The sequence below is a fragment of the Triturus cristatus genome, chromosome 1_2, assembly GCF_964204655.1.
Source record: "Triturus cristatus chromosome 1_2, aTriCri1.1, whole genome shotgun sequence".
Classification (NCBI taxonomy): Eukaryota; Metazoa; Chordata; class Amphibia; order Caudata; family Salamandridae; genus Triturus; species Triturus cristatus.
In genome coordinates, this window is record NC_140580.1 from 918,604,410 (window position 1) to 918,628,663 (window position 24,254).

At 44.5% G+C, this 24,254-nt stretch overlaps 1 protein-coding gene across 3 annotated transcripts in view; it reads left to right on the forward strand.

The window, feature by feature from the left end:
- H6PD (hexose-6-phosphate dehydrogenase/glucose 1-dehydrogenase) overlaps window positions 1-24,254 on the forward strand; it is a 115,366-nt gene that overhangs the window by 66,746 nt on the left and 24,366 nt on the right. For 2 of the 3 annotated variants that reach the window (XM_085609745.1, XM_085609746.1), the window contains exons 2-4: window positions 19,764-20,426; window positions 21,028-21,145; window positions 23,665-23,934. In XM_085609745.1, the coding sequence (XP_085465871.1) occupies window positions 19,797-20,426; window positions 21,028-21,145; window positions 23,665-23,934 (1,018 nt within the window). In that variant the 5' untranslated portion in view covers window positions 19,764-19,796. Of the gene's footprint in view, window positions 1-6,821; window positions 7,102-19,763; window positions 20,427-21,027; window positions 21,146-23,664; window positions 23,935-24,254 lie in introns of those variants that run through there. The other variant, XM_085609749.1, reaches the window with a different exon arrangement.

The window sequence follows — 24,254 nt, forward strand, 5'->3', positions numbered from 1 at the left end:
CGTTCCCTGCTGCCTGGGCTTCGGCCTGTCGCCTCAGTCCCTCAAGGGTAGGGCACTCCCTCTGGCCCTGGCAGAATTCCTCCCTGGACGGGCCTCCCTCCACGTGCCACTCGGCCGGGATGGGTAGGTCCTCCAGTTTGGTAACATCCCCCACCGCAGACTCCTGGTCCACCACCTCCGGTGGCCTATCCGTCCTACGGGGTGCGGACGCCGAGGCAGGCTCCTCCTGTCCTCGGTTCTTCCCTTGACTGGCAGCTGGCTGGGCCTTTGTTCCAGGCTCCAGCCGAAACGAACTCCCTCTCCGGGTAGTCGCGGACCTTGTGCTCACACAGGCCCAGTCAGGTGTACCCAGCATCTCAGTATGAGTCTGGTATTCCACCTCCTTCCAAGCATTGTGCTCCATGTCATTCCCCAGCAGACAATCAACCGGCACGGCAGGGCTTACGGCAACTCGAAGTGAACCTGCAACCCCCTCCCATTCAAAGGGAACCTCGGCCACCGGATAGTGGCCTGTTTTTCCGTCAGCCATCGCGGCTGGGTGGAGTACATCGGGAATTACCTGCTCTGGAGACACCAGTTGGCTACGTACCATAGTCATACTGGCTCCTGTGTCTCTCAGAGCCTCCCCTCTTTGGCCGTTGATGGTGACCCACTGCCCATACTTTACGGTATTTGCGGGCACCTAGATCTTAGGAACCATCTCCCGTTCTCCCAGGGACACTAAAGTGACACCCGCCCACTCCCTTCCCTTAATTAAGGGCATCTCCTCCCCGAGCACTGCACTAGCTACACCGGGGGTCTTTCCTCCAATGGGAGGGGGTGGTCGTTTTGGGCACTTCGCATCTCCCTTATAGTGTCCAACGCCACCGCACTCGTAGCAATGGACAACCCTTGGCTGCTGACTCTGGCCAGGATTAGGGTTTCTGGGTGGGTTAGCCCTAGGGGTGAATCCTGTTCCCTTACCTTGGAAATTATTTTGGGGGCCTTTGGAGAACTCCTTTTTCTTTTCCCCTCCCTCTTTCTTCTGGGGGGCGCCCTGTCCGGCCTTTTGAGTATCCCCTCCAGTCCCCCTTGTGGACACCCGGGTACTAGCCCAAATGTCCGCCTCCTCAGCAAGCTTCCGGGGATTGGTCAGCTTGCTATCCACCAGGTGTTGACGCAGTTCAGGGAAACATTTTTCGAGCAGGTGTTCCTTCAGTACTAAATCAAACAACCCCTCGTAGTTCCTCACTTCACTGCCCTGAATCCAACCCTCTAATGCCTTCTTTGCATAGTCCAGGAAGTCCACCCAATTCTGTGTGCCCAGTTTGTGACTACCCCGGAACTTCTGTCTGTACTTTTCGGGTGTTAGTCCAAACTTTCTTATGAGCGCCAGTTTCATGGTGGGGTAGTGGGTCTGCTCATCCTCCTCTAAGGCCAATAAAGCATCCCTACCAGCTGGAGGCATGTACCTGTACAATCCCCCTCCCCAGTACTTCTCTGGAACCCCATGGGCCCTTAACGAGACCTCATAGGCCGCTAGCCACTTGGCAATATCGTCGCCCACTCCATAGCTAGCTACTATGTCCTTTGGCAGGTAGGGTTTGGGTTCCCTAGTGAACTCTCTTTCTTGGTCTTTGCTGCCACCATTAGGAACAGTGTGTGCCCCGACTCTTAGGATCTGAAGATCTATCTCTTTCAGCCTTAGCTCATGAGCCATCCTCTGTTCCTCCTTCTCTTTCTCCAGCCTTGCTAAGTCCCATGTGAGCGGTCTTTTCTCCCTCCGGTCTGTTAACTCCACTTCAGACAAGCCACCGCTAGAGGCACTGCTGCCCTTCCTGGAAATGGTTCTGGGCCCCGCTACTAGGTTCCCCACCTCAGGTTGGTACATCCCAGCCCCCTCGCTGTCAGGCTCTCCATCCCTGTCTTCCTCCTCAGCCTTGCTTTCTCGTCGTGCCTCCCCCCAAGCCCTTAAGCTGGTTTGGAGTGCACCCTTCTTTGCTCCTGGGGGACAATACACCCCCTCCCGCTGGCAAAACTCCCTGAGTTGGGCCACAGTATAGGTTTCCAGTTCTTCTAGCATAAACTCCATTTTGCCCACTCAGGTCAGAAGACAGGTTTTTACAGAAGCTATGCAGGGGGGTACCTTTAATAATACCTCCTCCCATCACCAGAGTAAATTTGGAAAAAACAAAAACTCACAATTAGGAAGGCCGCTTTGAGAAAACTCCAGGTGTAGGCCTATGGACTACCCACAGTTATTGTCGAGTATGCGTAGGCACAGCTCAATCCCGCCGCTGAACACCAATTATGTTGGAAAAACCCCACTCCCACACCGGAAAGGGTGGTGGTAACAGGGTCTCTCCAGACATACACAGTGGTAGCTTGGCTCGAGTGGTCAGGGGTCAGGCACCGTGTTAAGCATACGCAATACCCATACAATAACCATGCGTGCATCCGTTCCAAAAACGACACTACACCTTAAAAATTATGAAAATATCTCTGTGTTTATCTTCTTTTCTCTTAGTTGCTGATTGAATAAATAATAATACAATCACAGAATACAAGGCTTCTCCTTAAAAAGTGCAGGTCAAATAAATAGTAACACTTTACAGGTGCAATAAATAGGATCAGGTCAAATAAATACTATGAGGGAATAAATACTGTACAGAAATAAGTTAGCTCAGGACAATAAATACATTACAGGAATAACTTAGATAAATACAATAGATACAGTACCCTCAATAAATAATATCAGCCAACCATGACATTTGTAAAATCAGATCACATTTAAAATACTATGGGCTGATTTGGCCCAGTCACAGCTTGTGGTTAGGTGGATGGCCTGTGGGTGTCTCACCTAGCTTGGGTAAGGCTGAGGCTAAAACTGAGGTAGATCAAGGGTAATCTAGGAATCTGGCTCTCCCACACTACACCACCCCTCACACAGGTCACTGTATCAGTCTCAGTCCACCCCTGGCACTTCCAGGCTGGTTCGAACACCTCTTTATCCCTTAGGATGGTCTCTTAGGGCTCCACAGGGCCTTAGGCGCCCTCTATTCCACTTACTGCCCTTTTTATGAAGCTCCGACGCCGCTGGAGTCGTGTCGACGCCGGGAGGCGGTTCCGGTTCGATGTCGGCGGCCTCGGCACAATGTCAGTTCTTGACGACGCCAGTAGGCGGTTCCGGTTCGATGTCGGCGGCCTCGGCTCGATGTCGACCTCCGATTCGATGACGTCGGGCTGTCTTGGCTCGATGTCGACTTCGGGCAGCTCCGGTTCGATGTCGGCGGCCTCGGCTCGATGTCGACCTCCGATTCGATGACGTCGGGCTGTCTTGGCTTGATGTCGACTTCCGCCGGCTCCGGAGTGCGACCTCCACTCCCGACCTCCGGCACGATTCTCTTCAGGTTCCGGCGACTCTGGAGTGCGACCTCCACTCCCGACCTCCGGCACGATTCTCTTCAGGTTCCGGCGACTCTGGAGTGCGATCTCCACTCCCGACCTCCGGCACGCTTCACCTCGGTCTCCGGCGACTCCGGAGGGCGGACTTCACTCCCCCGTCGACGCCGCTCACTCGACCTCGGGTGACTTCCTCCTCGACCTCTGGTACTCTCCACGACCTCCGTCAGCGCCCACTCTCGACCTCTGGCGGCTCCGGGTACGACGTCTGCTTTCCAGTCAGCGCCGCTTCTCCACCTCGGGCTCCAGGTCTCAGGCTTCTCGACGTCGGACTCCAGGGAAACCAATAAACAGGTCAGATTCTTGCTTTTCTTTACTTCTCAGGCCTGTTCCTGCTTTCCAGGTCCTTAAGATGGTTTTTCTTGCTTTGTCCCACACAGGGCTCCAGGCTGGGCTCAGTCAGTAGGGACTAGTATCAAGGGTGGGTTTATGGACCCCACTCCAGGCACAAGTTTCCACCCCTGCTGCCTCACTCCTTCCTCCTTCAGGTTTCTGCTGCTCTCTCTTCACCAGTCAGGTGCCAACTGCCAGCTCCAACTGTCAACTCTGGCTTTAGCTTCTCAACATTCCAAACCGCCTCCAACTGTCACAGGGTTCTGGAATGTTCTGGAAGGTGCTAGTAGGTTCCAGTGGGTTCTGATGATGTCACAGGTGGCCACCATTTTGTGCTCCAGGCCCTCAGACAGAAGTTCCAGGGGTAGGTAAAATGGCTCCCTGAATCTGCATCAATACGAAAAAGTCTGGTGGTTCCCAAAAAGGAAAAATACTAACAGGGTTTGAGGCAAAAGTGGGACAAAATAAATAATGATGAGGAGGGACCACCCAAAGGGCTGACAGGTCTAACACTCTTCCTCTGCATTCTACTTCTTGTACTCTTGTTGCTGCCTTGTCCTGTTCTTTACCTATGCAAAGGTCATCCAGAGAGGTCACCCCGAGAGGTCACCCCACGGCTGCTGCCGATACTGTACTTTTGTCAAGCAAATTTCCTTTACACCGGAGTCCAGTCAATGATGCTCCTACAGTACATTTTCACATTCTGTATTTGGGAAGATAAATTTGTGAGAAAATACTAGTCATTTACCTTTGTGTGTAAATTACAATCTTGTGTTGCATGCTGCTTTAGGAGATCTCACTGCCCAAGTGGACATTTTTAGGCAGAAAGATTGGGCCATCCTTGTCCTGAAACAAACGGCGAAATGCTTGCACTCTGTCGGGAAAGAAGAATGTAAAGCAAGTAGTGTGGGCTTTCTGTTGGAGCCAATGCAAAATTATACTCCAGGTGGGATTAATCTGTGATCAAAGGCAAAACTTAAAACACGTGATAATTAGTGATTTGGTGAGTTTTACCACTTTCACTGCGTTCCATAAGTTTTGACTCTCGGACACTTTTTCACCATTCCATCCGGTTCTTTTCTTTCGCTGCCTCTGACCGATGAGCGCCTGCCGACCAAGTCTATGAAATTCCTAATCCCTACCCACTGCCCTTTGCAGTGTGTATGTTCCTTTATCTGTGTGTATTGAGCTCTCGGATCATGGAAAGTTGTGTGGGTTACAGGTCTCACCCTCATGTGGCTTAGACCCTGCTTTATATCATTTCATTGTCTGTTAAAACAAAAACGTTAACATTGACACTTGTTTGAGCAGTAAAATTCACTACAGTTGTTTGTGCTATAATGAGGATAATATTTTTACTAGTATTATAGTTACGGTCCAACTTTCTACCCTTGAGTGACTTAGAAGTGAAAACCCCATATTTTATTATGTTTCCTTGTCATGACAACGTCCTTTGTGTGTTTATAGTAACTAGCTCCATCAACTTCCAGAAATCTAAGAAACGCCCTTGTCTGTAGGGTTCTACCGAAAGAAGTTACCGGTTTGTAAAACTCAGATCGCCTGCCAGAATCTTCAGTCTCAAACAACCTGTCTGTGTTCATCCCAGAGTGGCACTTGGCCAGATTTGGTGGCTGATCATTAAAGTGCCAAGAGCAATACTCTGGAACAATCTCTCCAGTCATAAAACGTGATAATACCTCTACTAGCATTAAGTGGGATTAGAACCACTCCTCTGAAGAGGCAAACCTGTGTAACCTGATGACCTCAGCTGCTCCTTCTTCAGAACCAAGGCCAGTGGAATTATGCGTTTGTGTGACCTCGGCGCTTTTCGCATAGTTATACATTTGCCTCAATTATTTGCCACATAATCCATCATCTGCTGCATAATCTACAGATTTTAACAAAAAATGTGTTTCTAGCTCACACAGTTCAAAAGTTACTAAAAATGCGAAAGCACATGTTGCCACGCAGTGGAAGGCCCTTTACAAAGAGGTACTGGTCAACTTTCTGCTATATTTGAATGTTCAACTGGTACTAACGAGATGCAACCAAAGCCCACAAAGTTTACCAAGTTTAAAAATTATGAAATGATCCGTGTGAGCCTCCCCAGATCCCACCCCTTGACGAACCATTAACGCCTTAATTTGATATGTAATGTGCACATCTTGTACTATATAATGTTGAAAGTTGTGACATCTGTATGCGATCCTGACTATGTAACACTGTAACAAGTAACGATTTCCTGCGTGTAACGACCATCATGCTTCACTGTACTAATAAACAGAGATATTAAAAAATTATGAAATGGCGAAGCAATACTGTCACAAAATGTGCTGCATCATGCCGCATAATTTGCCTTTTCTTGACGCATAATTTACTCAGCCCTGACACATAATTTAGCCATTTCCTGTCACATAATTCCAGTGGCCCTGTTCAAAGCCCATGGGATGAATAACCCCTTATTTAAACCTCCAGATCTATTCTGCATATCCTACATTGGTTGTTTACCTCATTACATTTGAATTTGAAATGCTCTGGATTTCACGTTTAATAACTGCGCAGCCTATGTCATGTAGGCACCTATGTTAATCATGTTGGTTTTATTGCTGCTGCACTAAGAATCTCGGTTCCTATCATTTCTTCACGAATTACGAATGAACAACAGAATACAATATTGTTTTATGAAGGTTCAGTAGAGGCTGCGTGCTCGGGACCCATCGCCCTTCTGTGGTTTTCTTGTGAACATGAATATATTAGCGCAGTATTTTTAATTAACCGTCCCCTGAGGAGCGACTCCCAAAATCTCATTTTCTTGCGGTTTCCTCTGAGCAAACAGGGTAATTCTTAATCACAAATGTAAATATCATACGGGAAGCATGCAGTGGAGGGGCTTACATTGCCTCTTGTGAAATCTGGTTTTACTGGAAATGTTGTCTTTTCGCATCAGAGACCTTATCTTCACCCTTTGGACGGTTGCGGAATACTTCAGCCGTGGTAAGGTAAGCCCTTTGTCAGTCTGTGCGTGGGGGTGTAGATTGGAACTCTGCTCAGAAATGGGATTATGTTCCCTTCCAGCCCTCCTACCTGGGCTGCTCCAGGCCTCTGTTTGTTGAAGGTTTAATCATTCAGAGTTCAGTGAAGGCACGTGGTCTCCCTCACTGCCAGGCGCGGCCCGGAGGATTCCCGTCGGCCCGCCTGCCCTGTGCAGACAGACACCGGTGTCTGGCTCAGATCCCCGCTGCAGTCTGCGGGCTACCTTTTCTTTGAGGCCTGTGGGATACCAGACACGAGGAGAAAGGGCTCCAAATCCGACCCAGGGGCAGACAGGTAAGTTCGAGGTGCCTGGTGACCCCAGGAGGCAGTGGTGGAACCAGGGCAGGCTGACCCAAAGCATGCGCCCCGCCCCCTCGGCCAGAGGCTGCGCAGGAGGTCCGAACAGGATACATATTACCTATTGGCATTCGCCTGTAGGTAGTTATGGTTAGGACCATGTTTCCATAGAAAAAGCATTTTTTGATTTGTTTATATCTTTGCTGCCGTTCGATCAGCAAAAAAATGTGTGTGTGTGTATATATATATATTCACTTAAAAAACCATAGGTTTCACACATGTTATAGTTAGCTGGACATTTCACTCGTAAAAAACCAATGAAATTCCCCCGTTATAGTTAGTGCAGGCAACTATAACTCACGCGACCGCAATCCTCTGCTGATGACGTCAGATATTACATCACTGTATTTAGACACTTATTTACCCATGTCTTCTTCCATTAATCTTTAGCTATACATATATTACAAATATTTATTTTTCATAAAGACACATATGTCATCAGTGATGTAATATCTGACGTCATCAGCAGAGGATTGCGGTCGCGTGAGTTATAGTTGCCTGCACTAACTATATAACGGGGGAATTTCATTGGTTTTTTACGAGTGAAATGTCCAGCTAACTATAACATGTGTGAAACCTATGGTTTTTTAAGTGAATTTGCACGGTTTTTTAAATGCTAAGTTATGTATTTATACATTTTTTTTTTTTTTTCAGGTTTTTCACCGTGCGCGCACCGTGAACTTTTTTTTTGGTTTTTAAAAATCACGAGGTGCGCGCACGATGCGCATTGCGCACGAGGTGCGCGCACGATGCGCATCGCGCACCGTGCGCGCGCTATGGGCACTCGGTTTTTTAAATGCTAATTCGTAACTATAACGTGTGTGAAACCTATGGTTTTTTCAGTGAATTTGTAAGTTTTTTTAAATGCTAAGTTATGTATTTATGAACATTTTTTTTTTTCAGGTTTTTCACCGTATGCGCACCGTGAAATTATTATTTTTTTTTTAAATCGCGAGGTGCGTGCACCGTGCGCATCGCGCACCGTGTGCCCGCTATGGGCTCTCGGTGCGCTTCGCGCACCGAGCACCCACGGTTCGCAGTGCGTGCCGTGCGCGCGCGGTGCGCGCACCTCGCGATTTAAAAAAATTAATTTTTTTTTTTTCTCCCTTAGGGGTCCTTCTGTGACCCCCTGACCAAGGCTAGGGAGTCAGGAACTGTCCACTCTGCCCCCTTTTCACGTTCTCCACCTTTTTTTTTTTCACCCCCTCAGACTGCGAGGGACAAAATGGCGGCCGACACTTCCTGGTTTCGACCGATTCGAATGTTTACCGACATCTAACAACCAATCGGAATTGCGCACGGCAGGGTGCGCGCACAGTGCGCGCACGGTGTGCGCGTATAGTTATTGATATGCTTTTAAATGCTATTTTCTCAGGAAATACTGAACAGATTTACACCAGACCTGCAAAAGGCACTTCCTTGACCTTATGGCTACCTCTCTGCCAAATTTCACGTAATTCTGTTCAGCCGTTCGGGCTGTAGCTGCGACTAAAGGTCCTATGGAAAAATGCATGGGGAAAACGCGTTTTGGGACCCCCCCTTTTTCTCGGCCCCCGCTTGACAAATCACCCCGAGACTTTCAGGGTAGGAGCTGAGCGGAGCGCCCCATTAGTTTTGAAAATTTCGCGAGGATTCGTCAACCGGCGCCAAAGTTATTCAAAATAGAATTTTGAGATTTCCTATGGAAACTAGGTTGTAACTATAACTATCTACTGGCGTCTGCCAGTAGATAATATATATATATATATATTACCTACTGGCGGTCGCCAGTAGGTAGTTATAGTTAGGACCCCTTTTCCATAGGAAATCCGCAACATTCTATTTTGAATAACTTTGGCGCCGGTCGATGAATCCTCGCGAATTTCTCAAAATAGTTGGGGCGCTACGCTCCGCTCCTACCCTGAAAGTCTCGGGGGGATTCGTCAAGCGGGGGCTGAGATAAAAGGGGGGTCCCAAAACGCGTTTTTCCCATGCATTTTTCCATAGGACCTTTAGACAGGGCTACAGCCCGAACGGCTGAACAGAATTACTAGACATTTGGCAGAGAGGTAGTCCCTATGTCAAGGAAGTGCCTTTTGTAGGTTTGGTGTAAATCTGTTCAGTAGATTCTGAGAAAATAGCCTTTAAATCAATATATATATCTGAGCCCGCTTACGGTACGCTTACCGTACGCGTACGGTGGCGTGCGCGAGCGCGATTCTGATTGGCTCTTAGATCTTAGTAAACATTCGAATCGGCCGAAACCAGGAAGCGGCGTCCGCCATTTTGTCTCTCGCACTGAGTGTTATTTATCAAACATGATGCCCAAAAACATGTTACGGGGCTGTTTTGACAACTCCCTCCCACATAGTCCTGTTGAGGGAGTCCCCAAACATCCCCCAAGAGCAAAAACGGTTTTATTTTTTTTTTCGGCAATTTCGCCGAGTACGCTTACCGTACGCTTACCGTAAGCGTACGGTAAAAAATAGAAATAAAAAAAACACTATCCACACTTACCCCACCCCCTGTGCTTTTGGTGGCCGTAGGCCACCAAATGTACAGGCCTTATTACAACAGTAAAAAAACTATATTTTGGCAACATGAAATTATAAAATCGAAATAAAAAAAACACTATCCACATTGACCCCACCCCCTGTGCTTTTGGTGGCCGAAGGCCACCAAATGTACAGGGCTTATTAAAGTTGATAAAAACCGTGCACAGAACGCACTGCGTTAAGTGGGCGCGCACGCCTCGAATGGCGTAAAGTAACTTAGCATTTAAAAAACCGTACAAATTCACTGAAAAAACCATAGGTTTCACACACGTTATAGTTAGGAATTAGCATTTAAAAAACCTTGCAAATTCACTGAAAAAAACATAGGTTTCACACATGTTATAGTTAGCGGAAATTTTACTGATAAAAAACCAATGAAATTGCCCCGTTATAGTTAGTGCTGGCAACTATAACTCACGCGACCGCAATCTTCTGCTGATGACATATGTGTCTTTATAAAAAAAAATATTTGTAATATATGTATAGCTAAAAATGTATGGAAGAAGACATGGGCAAATAAGTGTCTAAATACAGTATTAGCATCAGCAGAGGATTGCGGTCGCGTGAGTTATAGTTGCCAGCACTAACTATAACGGGGCAATTTCATTGGTTTTTTATCAGTAAAATTTCCGCTAACTATAACATGTGTGAAACCTATGGTTTTTTCAGTGAATATATATATATATATATACGTTATAGCATTTATATAGCACATACTTTCCCCATTTGGGGCATTGAAGCACTTGAACACATGCAGAGCAAGCTACACGCTGTAGGAGGTGTGTTTGGAAGGGTTCAGGTTTTGTTTTGAGACAATATGTGAAGTGTTTCCATGTCATGCGTGGCGACCACTGAGGTGCCTTTATCATGTTACTGGACGCAGCTGCGCCTGGCGTAGTGATGGAGGGTATGTGAGCCATTGATGCGCACATTAGAATTGCAATAAGCACCAACAAGCTTTGCCACAGAGGCAGCGGGATGCTATGTGCCTGTGCATTGTATCAGAGAAGGCCCAGTGATCCATGTGGTGATGTGCTCCAGGCAGAGACGCTGTTGAAGGAGTGAATGGATACCAAGAGGGCAAGTATGGGAATCGACATAAGCAGAAGCCATGCACTGTTTTATGTTAATTTCTTTTTAAAGGCAGCGATGCTGCCTACTGCTGAATCAATTCACCCCATGAAGGAGGAGGAAGGAAGTGTAAGAGCAATCAACAATTGTACCCTGTTACTGCACATATGAGTTAGAAGTCGGGCAGGAAACCCTTTCCAGCTCCTTTCAGCTGTACGCAATGCCCTCTCATGTATATGGAGAGCTCTGGGCCATTACCAGTGTTCAAGGCCTGTAGTCATGACAATAATTTTAGCTTTATCAAATACCACTAATGAAGCTGTGGCTAGATTTTAGAGGGCCTCTCATCCTTCGTGGGCGACAGCTCAACAAGTTCAGGGCCTGCTGCAGAGTTGTGCATGTAGTCTTTGGTGTGTTTGGAGGCATTTTGTAGCTGTTTTGATGCCAGGGCCAGTAAAGGTAATGACCTAGATCAATGTGGCATTTGAAGTATTTTAATAAGTCACAACAGAGAATGCTAGAATTTTAGTACTCCGCGAAAAATGTCTATTCCTTGCCGAAGGCCACACTATATACAAACAAGTTTTGGCAAAGTCAGGTCCCGGCTTTTATGCAAATTATTTAATTCTGATTATGTTTATGTATATACATGTATTTTACAATAATGTGCTGCTAACTGAGTTTTATCTGTATTTATATATTTATACTCTATGATTGTTAGCTTCATGACTTTTTTAAGCATTTATGCCATTATTGTTCAAGTTTTCGAAATCATCATGCAAATCATTCAAAGTCTGATGTTTTCCATGTCTATGAATGAATTGATTGGACACCGTCACTTTAAATAGACTGAGCACACGAAGTAATGCTGTCATGTGATCAAGGCAGGAAGCTGTCGAAACGCGTCATGGCGACATTCTAAAGAAATAAAATAGAAAACCAGCACTTATCTTGGGTCCACTCTCGTTTGTTGTTTGGAAAAACTTGGTGAGACGAGACTGCTTCATATATTCACCGGCTTGGCTTTCCCCGGTGTAGTGGACCCCCTCCCCGTGAAGTCGGCTCTGCGGTTGGTAAAGTCATTGCTTGGTGGAATCCGGCGGACCTCGAGGCTTCGAGCAAACCGGCGTCGCGGAAGCGACCAAAAAAAGAACCGGCAACGGAAACGCGGAGCCCACTGCTGATGCGGAATTCTATCCGGGAAGGAGGTGACAAGCGTGGAGTTGAGCTCTTCGAATTGGGTGTACTCGGAGGAGTGGTGCTCAGCGAGGAGGCGGCAGCGCACTGTTCGTCTCACAAACCCGGAGAATAATCGAAAGGCAAACAAAGCAGCAGGAGGGGAGGTGTGCATCCGAGGAGCCTGCCACCAGGATCATTGTATTATTCGGTAAGGCGTCCTAACGGAACTGATTTGAGCATTATTATTTTCTTTGAAAATGTTCGCCGCAGCGTTACGAAATCGAGAAACAGCAGCAGAGGAGATGTTTTCAGACTCTCCAGCAACAACACAGCTTATTGACAAAGGTATTAACAAAGAATTAAGTGGAGAACAGGGTCTAAAGGAGAAATATCGCATTTTAGAGAAATTAATGCGTCAAGAACAGGCTAAGTGGTGGGAGTTGAAATCTTTACAGCGGTATCTAGATGTGGGGAGGATACCCAGGGGGCTGAGAATAATGATTGCCCCAAGTTACGACACCCCAAACCCCCGAATGATGGCTGAGTGGGCGGAAACGAATCTTGACTCATCACGTAAATTGGTCCAGATATTAGTGAAATATGCGGATATCGATCGTGGTGAGCTTCAAACAAAAATAGATGCCCTAGACGCTGAAATAAAAACTATGGGTGATTCCCAGCAAAGGACGAAGTTACATGAGGATATGGTGACAAGACTCAGTAAGGAGGAAGAAAAAATCAAGCAAAGAAAGACTTTTAAATTTCGCAGAGATAAGGATGATTATGCAAGCGGTCAAATTTTTACATTTGCACGTAAATTTGATGCCTACAGGTCAGCAACAGGGAATAAGCAAGGGAAAAGTTCAACCAGCAATCTAATGGTAGTCAACACCCCCTCAACATCGGACCTGAGCTCCGCAGTAGAAAGTGGATCAGACACGGAGGGTAGAGCAAACTGTGCAATCAAACCTACATTGTGGGAAGAACTGGATTATTTAAGGAGAAGCAGAAGGGAAACGTTGCGCCCCCGAAATCAACCGGCAAAAAACGAAGAACAGAGAGCCGTAAACAACGGAGGAAAGCAGCCCGAGAACGCCGCCAACAGGCGCCAAACTCGAGGACGAGGTCGGGGTGGATGGAGGAAGAAATAAAAATAAAAAGTTCAACGAAGACCCCACCTGGGGAACCTCAAACCATGACTATAATTAACTTGGCCCAGGTAGATCTGACACGGGCAGAGGAACAACTGCTCTCTTTGGGTCTCTCATACTGTCCTGAGTCCAATTTTGATTATCCTCAGACTCGGGCTGACATTTACAAATTCATCCGTAAATTAAAACTAAAAAAGTTCCATGCTTTACGCCCCCAAACATCCGGAACAGAAATTGAGGTTCTTCCCAATAATGACAACAATAACATGTCTGATTTAATGGTTGCTGACCTTGACACGTTAAAAACTATACACGAATTGGCACAAGAGGCTAATAGTGACATGAATGGATTTGATGAGAGTCGTATTGAAATGCACAATGAAACCAGGCAATCACCAGGAATGGACATTGGGTCTAAACCAAACACACCCTTCAAAAGTCAATCAAAATTCACTCCTATTATGCCAAGGGATTCTGTGGATGTTTTTAACGAGCAGGTTGTGGCAAAGGTGAAAACTTTATTTGAATATCAACAAGACCAAAAGAAAAATAACAAATCATGAAAGAAAGTATAATCAACTTATCGAGAAATTGAAAAAGGAGAGCCAGGTAGTTATTAGGAATTCTGACAAAGGAGGGAACATTGTGTTATGGCCATTAAAGCAATATCTGGAGGAAGCCTATTCTCAGTTAAATGACACTAACTGTTACCGAAGGAGCACTCCAACCAAATATAAATCTGTGCAGAATCTTCTTTTTTCTAAATTACTGGCATGGAAGAGCATGGGTCTATTCAACATGGAGGAGTATAAGTATTTGAAGAAAGAGTATCCCATAACGCCATCATTGTATTTTATTCCAAAAATGCATAAGGACATCAACAAACCACCAGGAAGGCCCATAATATCGGCCTGCGATGGACTTTTGGAAAATGTCTCGGTATATTGATTACTTCTTACAGGATCACGTTAAAAATGTAAAATCATTTGTACAAGACACCAGTGACTTTATTAGAAAAGTTGCTGATATAAAATGGCAAAAAGGATGGTTCTTAATAGCTCTTGACGTTTCCTCCTTATATACGTGCATAAAAAACGCAGATGGTCTTAAAGCTGTGGAATATTTTTTAGCCAATAGACCACTTAAATTTGCACGACATAATACAATGTTGATGGACATGCTGGCATTTTGTTTGGAAAATAACCTATTCATATTTAAAAATCAAATGTTTCAACAAATACAGGGTGTAGCAATGGGGGCCAGCTTTTCCCCCAGCTACGCCTGTTTGTTCATGGGTTGGTGGGAAGAGCTGGTCCTCATGAGGAAACACGAACATGTGTTTATGAATAATGTCGTCTGTTGGCTTAGATTCATAGATGTCTTCTTTTCATGCTGCTTTTATACTGTAATGGTTAGGTAATTTTATGGAGTAGATTTTAGTAATTGGATTGTATTTATTAACATTTTATGTATTTAATATTTATATACATATTTATATTAATTTTAAAATACAATAGTGGGAATCAATTACTCTAAAACACAACCATAAACTCCTTTTGTACCCTTGACTTAACTAACACTTATACTTCAAACACCCCTTACTGCCTCTAAAAATTTAAAAATTTAATTTTGAAACGAAATTAATTAGAAATTAATGAGGCAAAGGCAATATGACGACATTTTATTAAATTTAGCACAGGCACTTTATAACAATGGGAAAAAGAAGGGTAAAATATAGCTGTATGTAATATGGGAGATTTTTTTATAATTTATTAATTTTCTCACATTTTAGGCACTTGTAAATGGGGTCCATTCAATGCAATAGACATTAGGCTATACCGGTTCTCTTTTGCATTTAAACAAACAATTTCTAAGTATTATTAAACATTTGTAATAGAACCGGTAATGCCTTACAAGACATAATTCAGGAACTAAGCATTTATGCAAATTATTTAATTCTGATTATGTTTATGTATATACATGTATTTTACAATAATGTGCTGCTAACTGAGTTTTATCTGTATTTATATATTTATACTCTATGATTGTTAGCTTCATGACTTTTTTAAGCATTTATGCCATTATTGTTCAAGTTTTCGAAATCATCATGCAAATCATTCAAAGTCTGATGTTTTCCATGTCTATGAATGAATTGATTGGACACCGTCACTTTAAATAGACTGAGCACACGAAGTAATGCTGTCATGTGATCAAGGCAGGGAGCTGTCGAAACGCGTCATGGCGACATTATAAAGAAATAAAATAGAAAACCAGCACTTATCTTGGGTCCACTCTCGTTTGTTGTTTGGAAAAACTTGGTGAGACGAAACTGCTTCATATATATATATATATATATATATATATATATATATATATATATATATATATATATATATATATATATATATATATATATATATATATATATATATACGTTATAGCATTTATATAGCACATACTTTCCCCATTTGGGGCATTGAAGCACTTGAACACATGCAGAGCAAGCTACACGCTGTAGGAGGTGTGTTTGGAAGGGTTCAGGTTTTGTTTTGAGACAATATGTGAAGTGTTTCCATGTCATGCGTGGCGACCACTGAGGTGCCTTTATCATGTTACTGGACGCAGCTGCGCCTGGCGTAGTGATGGAGGGTATGTGAGCCATTGATGCACACATTAGAATTGCAATAAGCACCAACAAGCTTTGCCACAGAGGCAGCGGGATGCTATGTGCCTGTGCATTGTATCAGAGAAGGCCCAGTGATCCATGTGGTGATGTGCTCCAGGCAGAGACGCTGTTGAAGGAGTGAATGGATACCAAGAGGGCAAGTATGGGAATCGACATAAGCAGAAGCCATGCACTGTTTTATGTTAATTTCTTTTTAAAGGCAGCGATGCTGCCTACTGCTGAATCAATTCACCCCATGAAGGAGGAGGAAGGAAGTGTAAGAGCAAACAATTGTACTCTGTTACTGCACATATGAGTTAGAAGTCGGGCAGGAAACCCTTTCCAGCTCCTTTCAGCTGTACGCAATGCCCTCTTATGTATATGGAGAGCTCTGGGCCATTACCAGTGTTCAAGGCCTGTAGTCATGACAATAATTTTAGCTTTATCAAATACCACTAATGAAGCTGTGGCTAGATTTTAGAGGGCCTCTCATCCTTCGTGGGCGACAGCTCAACAAGTTCAGGGCCTGCTGCAGAGTTGTGCATGTAGTCTTTGGTGTGTTTGGAGGCATTTTGTAGCTGTTTTGATGCCAGGGCCAGTAAAGGTAATGACCTATATCAATGTGGCATTTGAAGTATTTTAATAAGTCACAACAGAGAATGCTAGAATTTTAGTACTCCGCGAAAAATGTCTATTCCTTGCCGAAGGCCACACTATATACAAACAAGTTTTGGCAAAGTTAGGTCCCGGCTTTTTAATGCAAGTGCCAAACTGTTGACTTTGCCTATAAAGTATTAGTTAAGAAAAACTGAAGAAAAAAACATTTTGAAATACTTTAAGAAAGCCCTACACATATATTATGGTATGCCAAAACTCTACAACGAATTCAGTGTTTTCAGTCTTTATAAATGGCAGGGTTTATGGGCAACTCTGAATAGAATAAGAAAGTTTCAGATTGTTAAGGAAAACATTGCAACGACCCAAACAACTTTCCACAAAATGTAGACATTTGAGGCTAGATGTACCAAGGTAAGTGTTTGTGATTACCCAATAGCAATTTGTTGCGATTCCCAGTAGGTCACATATAGACCTACCTCATTAATATTCATGAGGTAGGTCTCGTTTTGCGACCGATTGGGAACCGCAAAACTCACAGGGATGGTGGCCTTCTGGGGTCAGCAGACCACCATGTCTGTGACTGCTTTTCAATAAAGTATCTTTTTTAAAATACAGCCCCTTTTCCTTAAAGAAAAATTAGGATGCGTTTCGAAAAATGTTCTTTTCATTTTTTAAGAGTAGGCAGTAGTTCATGGGACCACTGCCTGCTCTTAAAAAGGTTTTTCTAAACATCTACAAAGGGAAAGGGGACCCTGGGGGACCCCTTCCCATTTGCAAATGGGTTGCCACCTACTTGAAGTAGGGGGTAAAATGAGAATGTTTTGCAACCGACTTTCGGTCGCAAAACGTTCACACATACAACTGTGATTCAGTATTGGTAAGAGACCCCCTAAACAATCCCCTTCCTAATACCGATTTGCAAACCCAATTTGCGATTCAGTAATAGGTTGCCAAATCACAAATTAGGCCTTTGTACATTAAAAAACGTTACAACCTAAAAAAAGTGTTGTACATTTGGCCCTTGGTGCTGTGTAGTAGCCCAGGGAGCAGGTTTACGGGCCTCTAGAACTGTCATGTTAAGAACATCTTCTGCTTTGGATAGTCATCTAAGTGAGTGTAGTTGATGGCCCTTCCCCAGCGCCATAAAATGCTTTGTATGCCAGTTCAAAGATGGCATCCAAAGCAGAAGTTTTACTTAGCATGACAGTTCAAGAAGCCAGGGCCAAAGTAAAGGTCAGGATACTAATTTTATGTGCAGTCGAGCACTCGGGCAAGGGGTACACATCCATTTACAATGCAGGGGATGTTCCTGTCCCAAGAAAAAGGAGGTCACCTTCCAATTTACACATCTCCTATCCTGTTTTCAAATCCAGCAGAAGAAGTGTTCAATTTTTTTGAAGGCGGACTCTCACCCACCTATTACTATGTGGCTTGCTTTGTCATGGAGTCCTCACCCGGAAGAAAAAATCAATACCGGGAGGGGTGAACCCCACTTATGGAGGGACCATTTTGATGTAGGTTCTCTACTGTATTTTGGTATGCTGATAACTTTTAAAATGTGTAGAATGTACCCTATTTCAAAAAGTTTTATTCTCAGGGCACCCTTGACAGGTTAGAAACAGGATAGCGGATGCATTAAAGTGTTAATTACTCCCATACCCACTGTTCACATTCACTGGTTAAAATCTCTTCTCATTCCCTCAGTTTTGTTTGATGACATTCCTGTCTCAACAGACCCACAAAGGTAAATGAATTTCAGTGACCACCTAGCACAAACATCATTCATCTAAAGGAAAGAAAGAAGTTTGCAGTCCAAACCAGATTCAATTAAAGGATAAAATATATGTACAAATACAGTTGCAGAAAATCAGATGTAAGGATCAAATTAAGAAAGAAATGATACCATAGGAAGCAATAGGAAAGTCCAATTTAATGTAGTTCTATGGGATGTGGCAGGTGGGTAGCCAGGGCACTTTTAGATCTTTGTGGTTTGCTAAAGTCAAGTTTTTTACCTGTGGGCTTGGAAATGTTTTTGGAGAGAATCTTTCCACCGTGGCAAATTCAGGGTTCAGAGTAATCAGATATGCTAGATAGGGTGCTGCTGCAGTAGCCTTAAACCAAGTGAAATTTTGCATCATGTCACCGGCTTGACTCTACCATAGATCGACACAAGGTTTTTGGAGATCTGTACATTTCTCAAACCAACCAACCTTCTGGAAAAGATATATGTGCTTTAAAAGGAGGAGAATGTGCAAAAACCAACCCTTTGTGATATGGGGGCTTTTGCCAACATGCATCCAAATCTTCATCATCTACTCTAGACGAACAACATTGGTAAGACGTGCGATAGACAACACTTGATCCCTTATAGATTACACCAGATTTCCCATGATCCTTTGGACCAGTTTGAGAGTGGCTGTGACCCAAGCTGGCAACATATACATTTCTTAACGAAAATGAGCAGTAGCTCAGACGTTATAGAAGGAAGTTGTAGGCCAGAAGATTTTTTTTTTGTGGAAGTTTAGAGCGTAATCCTGTCATTGTATCCACTGTTGATCATTTATTAAGTCCTTCAATTCGACACACACAAAATGTCACAAATCTCTACCACAATCGAGCTCCTTTAACTCACACTAGCTCGCACAATCTCCAGTTAAGCAACCCTTAATACACACGCAACCAAATATCCACAAACAGCATCCAGTTTTCAGTGATCATTCCTTAAGTTCTAAGGATATCTCCACAGAAGGGCGCGCAGTTAGAGAATGAGCTTTGATACCAAAACAGTTGTGGTTGGAGCTATACTAATACAAAATAATAAGGATACAAAAATAACATCCTGAATGCTGAGATGGGTTAGTTTCACATACCCAAGTTGCTGATGAACTCACTTTGTTTCAATTTTGGTCCAGTCTATAAACATCTTGTTTATTTTTTAGAATACTTTGGTGAAGGAGAATATCACCTGTATCCTTAAGCTTGAACGTACATTTGATTTCTCCATGGTTCTCTACCCATACTTGGTCCAATATGGTTAAAAGTAATGCTAACCCTCTTTCTGGTATGCTGTTATTCCTGAATCAATTGTGATGGCTTGTAGTGGCACATGCGTTTGTCATGACTAGGTTGGTGTGACTTACCGGCAACCACAGACCATGCCTAATAGTGAAACATTTCCTTACAGTATGTAGTGCTTTACCTCTACTGTTCAAACTAAATAAAATGTGCTTGCATAGTTTGATTTGGTATAGATGTGCTGTTTGTTAGTGCATTTTTTTGCTCAGCACATAGCGGTCTATTTGGAGCTAGTTCATATTTTAAAATTTTAATTACTCTGATGTCTGCTTTGTGCATTTATTGATATTTGTGTCTTGGCTGCAGGTTCTTATGCACTTGTAATATTTTGTGAATGCTATGATGCTGTTGTGGATTCTCTGCCCCCTTCTGCTTCTCCACGTCGTCCCAGCAGCGCCAGAGTCCTCTCGTGGTCATGTCTCTGTAGTCTTGATGGGGGCAACCGGAGACCTGGCAAAGAAGTACCTCTGGCAGGGACTATTCCAGCTTTACCTCGACCAAGTGACTAGTGGGCACAGCTTTAGCTTCCATGGGGCAGCACTAACAGAGCCTGCAGCAGGCATGGAGCGAATGTCTCTGGTGCTAAAGGATCTAGCCTGTCCAGTTGATGTGCCCGCCAACCGTTGTGCTCTTCTCAAGGATCAGTTCCTGAAGCTGAGCAGTTATTTGCAGTTGAAGACCGCAGAGAACTACACAACACTGAGCCGCAACATTGAGCGCTCGCTGGAGGAAGAAGGCCTCGTAGAAGCCGGGCGACTCTTCTACCTATCTGTACCTCCTTTTGCCTATGCTGAGATTGCCCGACACATCAACTCAACATGCAGGCCCCCAGCTGGTGCCTGGCTGCGAGTGGTGCTCGAGAAACCCTTTGGCCACGATTTGGAGTCAGCACAGCGCCTGGCAGCCGAGCTGCAGTCCTTCTTCCAAGAGGAGGAGCTCTACCGGGTCGATCACTACTTGGGCAAGCAGGTGAGTGAGGGCAGTGGGACTCTCCTCTTCATTTGGGGGTCCATCTCTCCCGACTCTAGGCCCTCGGTCTTACCATTGGGGCCGTTTCTCATTTTACTATGGTCCTTTCTTTTCTTTCTGGGAGTCCTTTCTCTTCCCATCGGAGCCGCTTTCTCATCCCATCGAAACCTTTCCTCTTCCGATTGGAGGCCCTTTTCCCTTTCTCTTCCGATCGGAGGCCCTCCAAGTTGAGCACTTGCCCTCCCTAGCTTATCTTTAAATTTTGAAACCTGGTGGGGAATTATGGATCCTGGATATTGGATGGAGTGGATAAGTCAGAGAGCACACTTAGGGGGATCTCTAGGCCCTAGTTGGTTGTACGGGTATGTGGGGTGTCTAGACATAAGTGGCTGTGGTCTTTGGACGTGTGGGTGGGTGGGTGTGTTAGTAGGTATGTGTTTTGGTGGCTGTTTGGGCACTGGTGTGTCAGGCGGTATGGAGGGGTGGGGTCTCTGGGCAGTGATTTCTCTGCATTTTCGTAAGACACTTTCAGAGTTGAATGGGTAGGTCACTCACTACATTGGTGTTGAGGTTTAAATGTGGCTTTAATTATCCTCCGCAGGCAGTGGCTCAAATTCTGCCTTTCCGACACCAGAATCGTGAGTTTTTAGAACACCTTTGGAACAGGCGTCATGTAGAGCGAGTGGAAATAGTGCTAAAGGAAACAGTAGATGCTAAAGGTAAGTGAACTTTGAGGGATGATCAAAGAAAAGTGCCTGAATTTATCAGTTATTTTGTATGTCCATCGTAATTTGTTTAGTTGCTGAAATCCACTTATATTACTTTACGTAATTTCCTTCTAAGATAACATTAGGTAAGTGTTCATGTTGACCTAGTTCCATGCTCAACCACATTCCTCCCCAAAAAGGCCACGGTCTGAATGTGCACAGAGTGTGAATTTCCTTTTCATCCACTGATTCTAGTACCTTTAATTGACAAAAAGCTCTCTTGGGATAAACTGTTAAAAACATATATATTTTAAACCTCTGTTATTATCAGGGAATGCTGTTTACACATCTGTGTGTCTCAACACTTGTGGTACAGAGAACTCTGAAATTCTAGGTACTATTCCTTGCAGGAGGTATAAAGAGGAACTTTGTGTTCATTTCACTCTATATATGTACCACTGAGGAAGAAACTGTAAGAGCTGCTTGTTTCCGGGTATACCATAGTACAAAAGGGCACACAATGATTTAGTGACTTCCTATGTCCTCAAATGCCAATGTATTAATGGCGCAAACGTGCATTTACACATGCAAAAATGTGCTTCCCAAGTGAAAATGCACCAGTTAGCTTTTTTTCCTTGCTTTGGGAAAAATAATTTTTTCCCTGTCAAGAAACCACTTCTCCTTTACCCTTCTATACAATCTCCAGTTCCATCTTGGATACAAATGTACTCCTGCCCTTTATGTGAGTAAATCTCAGACTGTGTGGCCAGTGTGGGACTTTGCCTGCCAGAAGATTAGCCACTCAGTACATTTTTAGGTCTCGCCTGACCCAGCGCATGCGCTGGTCTGGCGGGACTTATTGAGAGGGCTCCAAAATGTGCTACCAGGCCAGCATAGAGCTACAGTGCATGTGCGCGCGCCGCGATTACTTTCACTTTCGCGGCCGCACGGCCGCTTTGCATAGCCAATAGGTCTCGCTTTTGGGACCTTATAAGTATTTAGTTATGCAAATGTTGCATAGCTAAACACTTATAAGGTCCTAAAGGCGAGACCTATTGGCTATGCCAATGCTTGTTTAGGATTTTCTTCTGTTTAGGGTTCCTAGTCCTGCCCTGTGAACAGATTTGCTCACTCGTAGTAGTGCACCAAACTATTGCATTGCCGCGTGACTAAATCACTTAGCAAACGCAAAGTCACAAATTACAAGTGCAAAATGTGTGCATCTAATTTCAACTCGGGTGCAGAGCTCCTTATGAAGCAGGTCTTCTGCCTCTAGAAATACTTATGAGGGCTCTATCTCTTGCTGCTTTTTCCGTAACCCAGATTTGAGTGGTAAATAAATTGATTAACTGGTAAAGAAGGAATTTAATTTACTGGGAAAGGAAAATTCATCTCATTAGTCACCATAACCCTCTTTTCTTGAAAACTTCCCATGTTGAAAGCCGTAGTTGTCTTGGGTAAGTAATTGTAGAACCCTGCCTCTGTAATCTGTCAGTGATTCCTATAGGTAGAGGAGGCAATTGAACCCTTCCACGCTCCACTCCTTCCGGTATCATGGTTTTCTCTTCATCCTCAGTGAAGCGTACTCTATCCCACTCTACCTTATGCCACTCCACTCTACTTTACTCTATGCCACTCTACTCTTGCCACTCTATGCCACACAATGACACTCAACAGCAATCTATGCAACTCAGCTCTGTGTCACTCTACTCCGCGCCACTCTACCCCCACACCACTGTATTCTTTGCCACTCTATTCTTTGCCACTCTACTCCAGTCCACTACACTCTATTCTGTGCCACTCTACGCCACTCCACTCTGCTACACTACTCTACACCACTCCGCTGTACTCTGTGCCACTCTACTCTGTGCCACTCTACTCTGTGCCACTCTACTCTGTGTCACTCTATGCCACTCCACGCCATTACACTTCACTCTACACCACTCCATACAATGCCACTCTATGCCACTCCACTCTACTGTATGCCAGACCATGAACATTTAGCCATGCTGGAAAGCAGCCACACTGCTGTACCACATGGTTAAAAAATATTGGCAAAGCCAATAGCTCTTATGTAGGCGAGATCTATTGACTTTGCAGTGCTGGTTTAGGAAGGGTTTGGGCATTAGCTATTTTGAGGGAAGAGGTGGGTGTATGTTTTATTTCTTGGATCCTGCTCCTTCAGTCTGTGCCAATACATTGGGATTCGGTAAGTAATAGTAGAACCCTGCCTCTTCAGTCTGACAGTATTTCCTATAGGTAGAGCAGGCAGTCAAACCCTCCCATGCTCCACCCCTGTTTACGTTTCTGAGGCCCCACCCTGTTAAAAGCACCCCCTCCATCCTTACTGAGGCGTTTGCCACATCTGTCCCCGAAACGGCAGCTTCTCTGAGATAGCTGGAGGAGAAAAGGAGAGTTTTTTTCCTATGCTCCAGGTGAGAGGCTGCATCTCCTGCACCTCCCTATTTTGTGTTGGGTGAAGTGCTAATATGAAATCTTTCCATTTCAAAATCTCTGCCTTTCTTCTTCAGACCGCACCAGCTTCTATGAGGAGTATGGGGTCATTCGTGATGTCGTCCAGAACCACCTGACGGAGATCCTAATGTACGTGGCCCTGGAGATGCCCCGAGACCCCAGCAACTCTGACCTGGTTCTGCAAAGAAAACTGGAGACATTTGGGTCCCTACGGAGTTTGGATAAGAGTAGCGCTGTGATTGGTCAGTACCAAGACTATGCTGGACAGGTGCAGGAGGAGCTGCAGAAGCCTGAGGAGTACTTCAGCACAACCCCAACATTTGCAGGTATTTTAAAAAAAATTGTGTTTCTTGGCATTTGTGAAAATAACAAGACAACAACAGCATTGGGGAGGAGAGTGGGAAAGAGCAGGAGTGATGGAGAGGTGGTCTGGGCAGGAAGGACAACAGGGAAAAGAATCAGGGGAAAAAGCCAGGGTTGCACAATCCAAAACAAGAAGGGGTACATAATAAACTGCACAAATGTCCAACGGGGCACTTTTGTAGCACAGGCCTGAGAAGTCCGATCGAGACGGTTATAGGCACATAATAAGGATGGTAAAGCACAATGTAAGAGGAGTATTGGAATCGCATATTGAAACACTTGA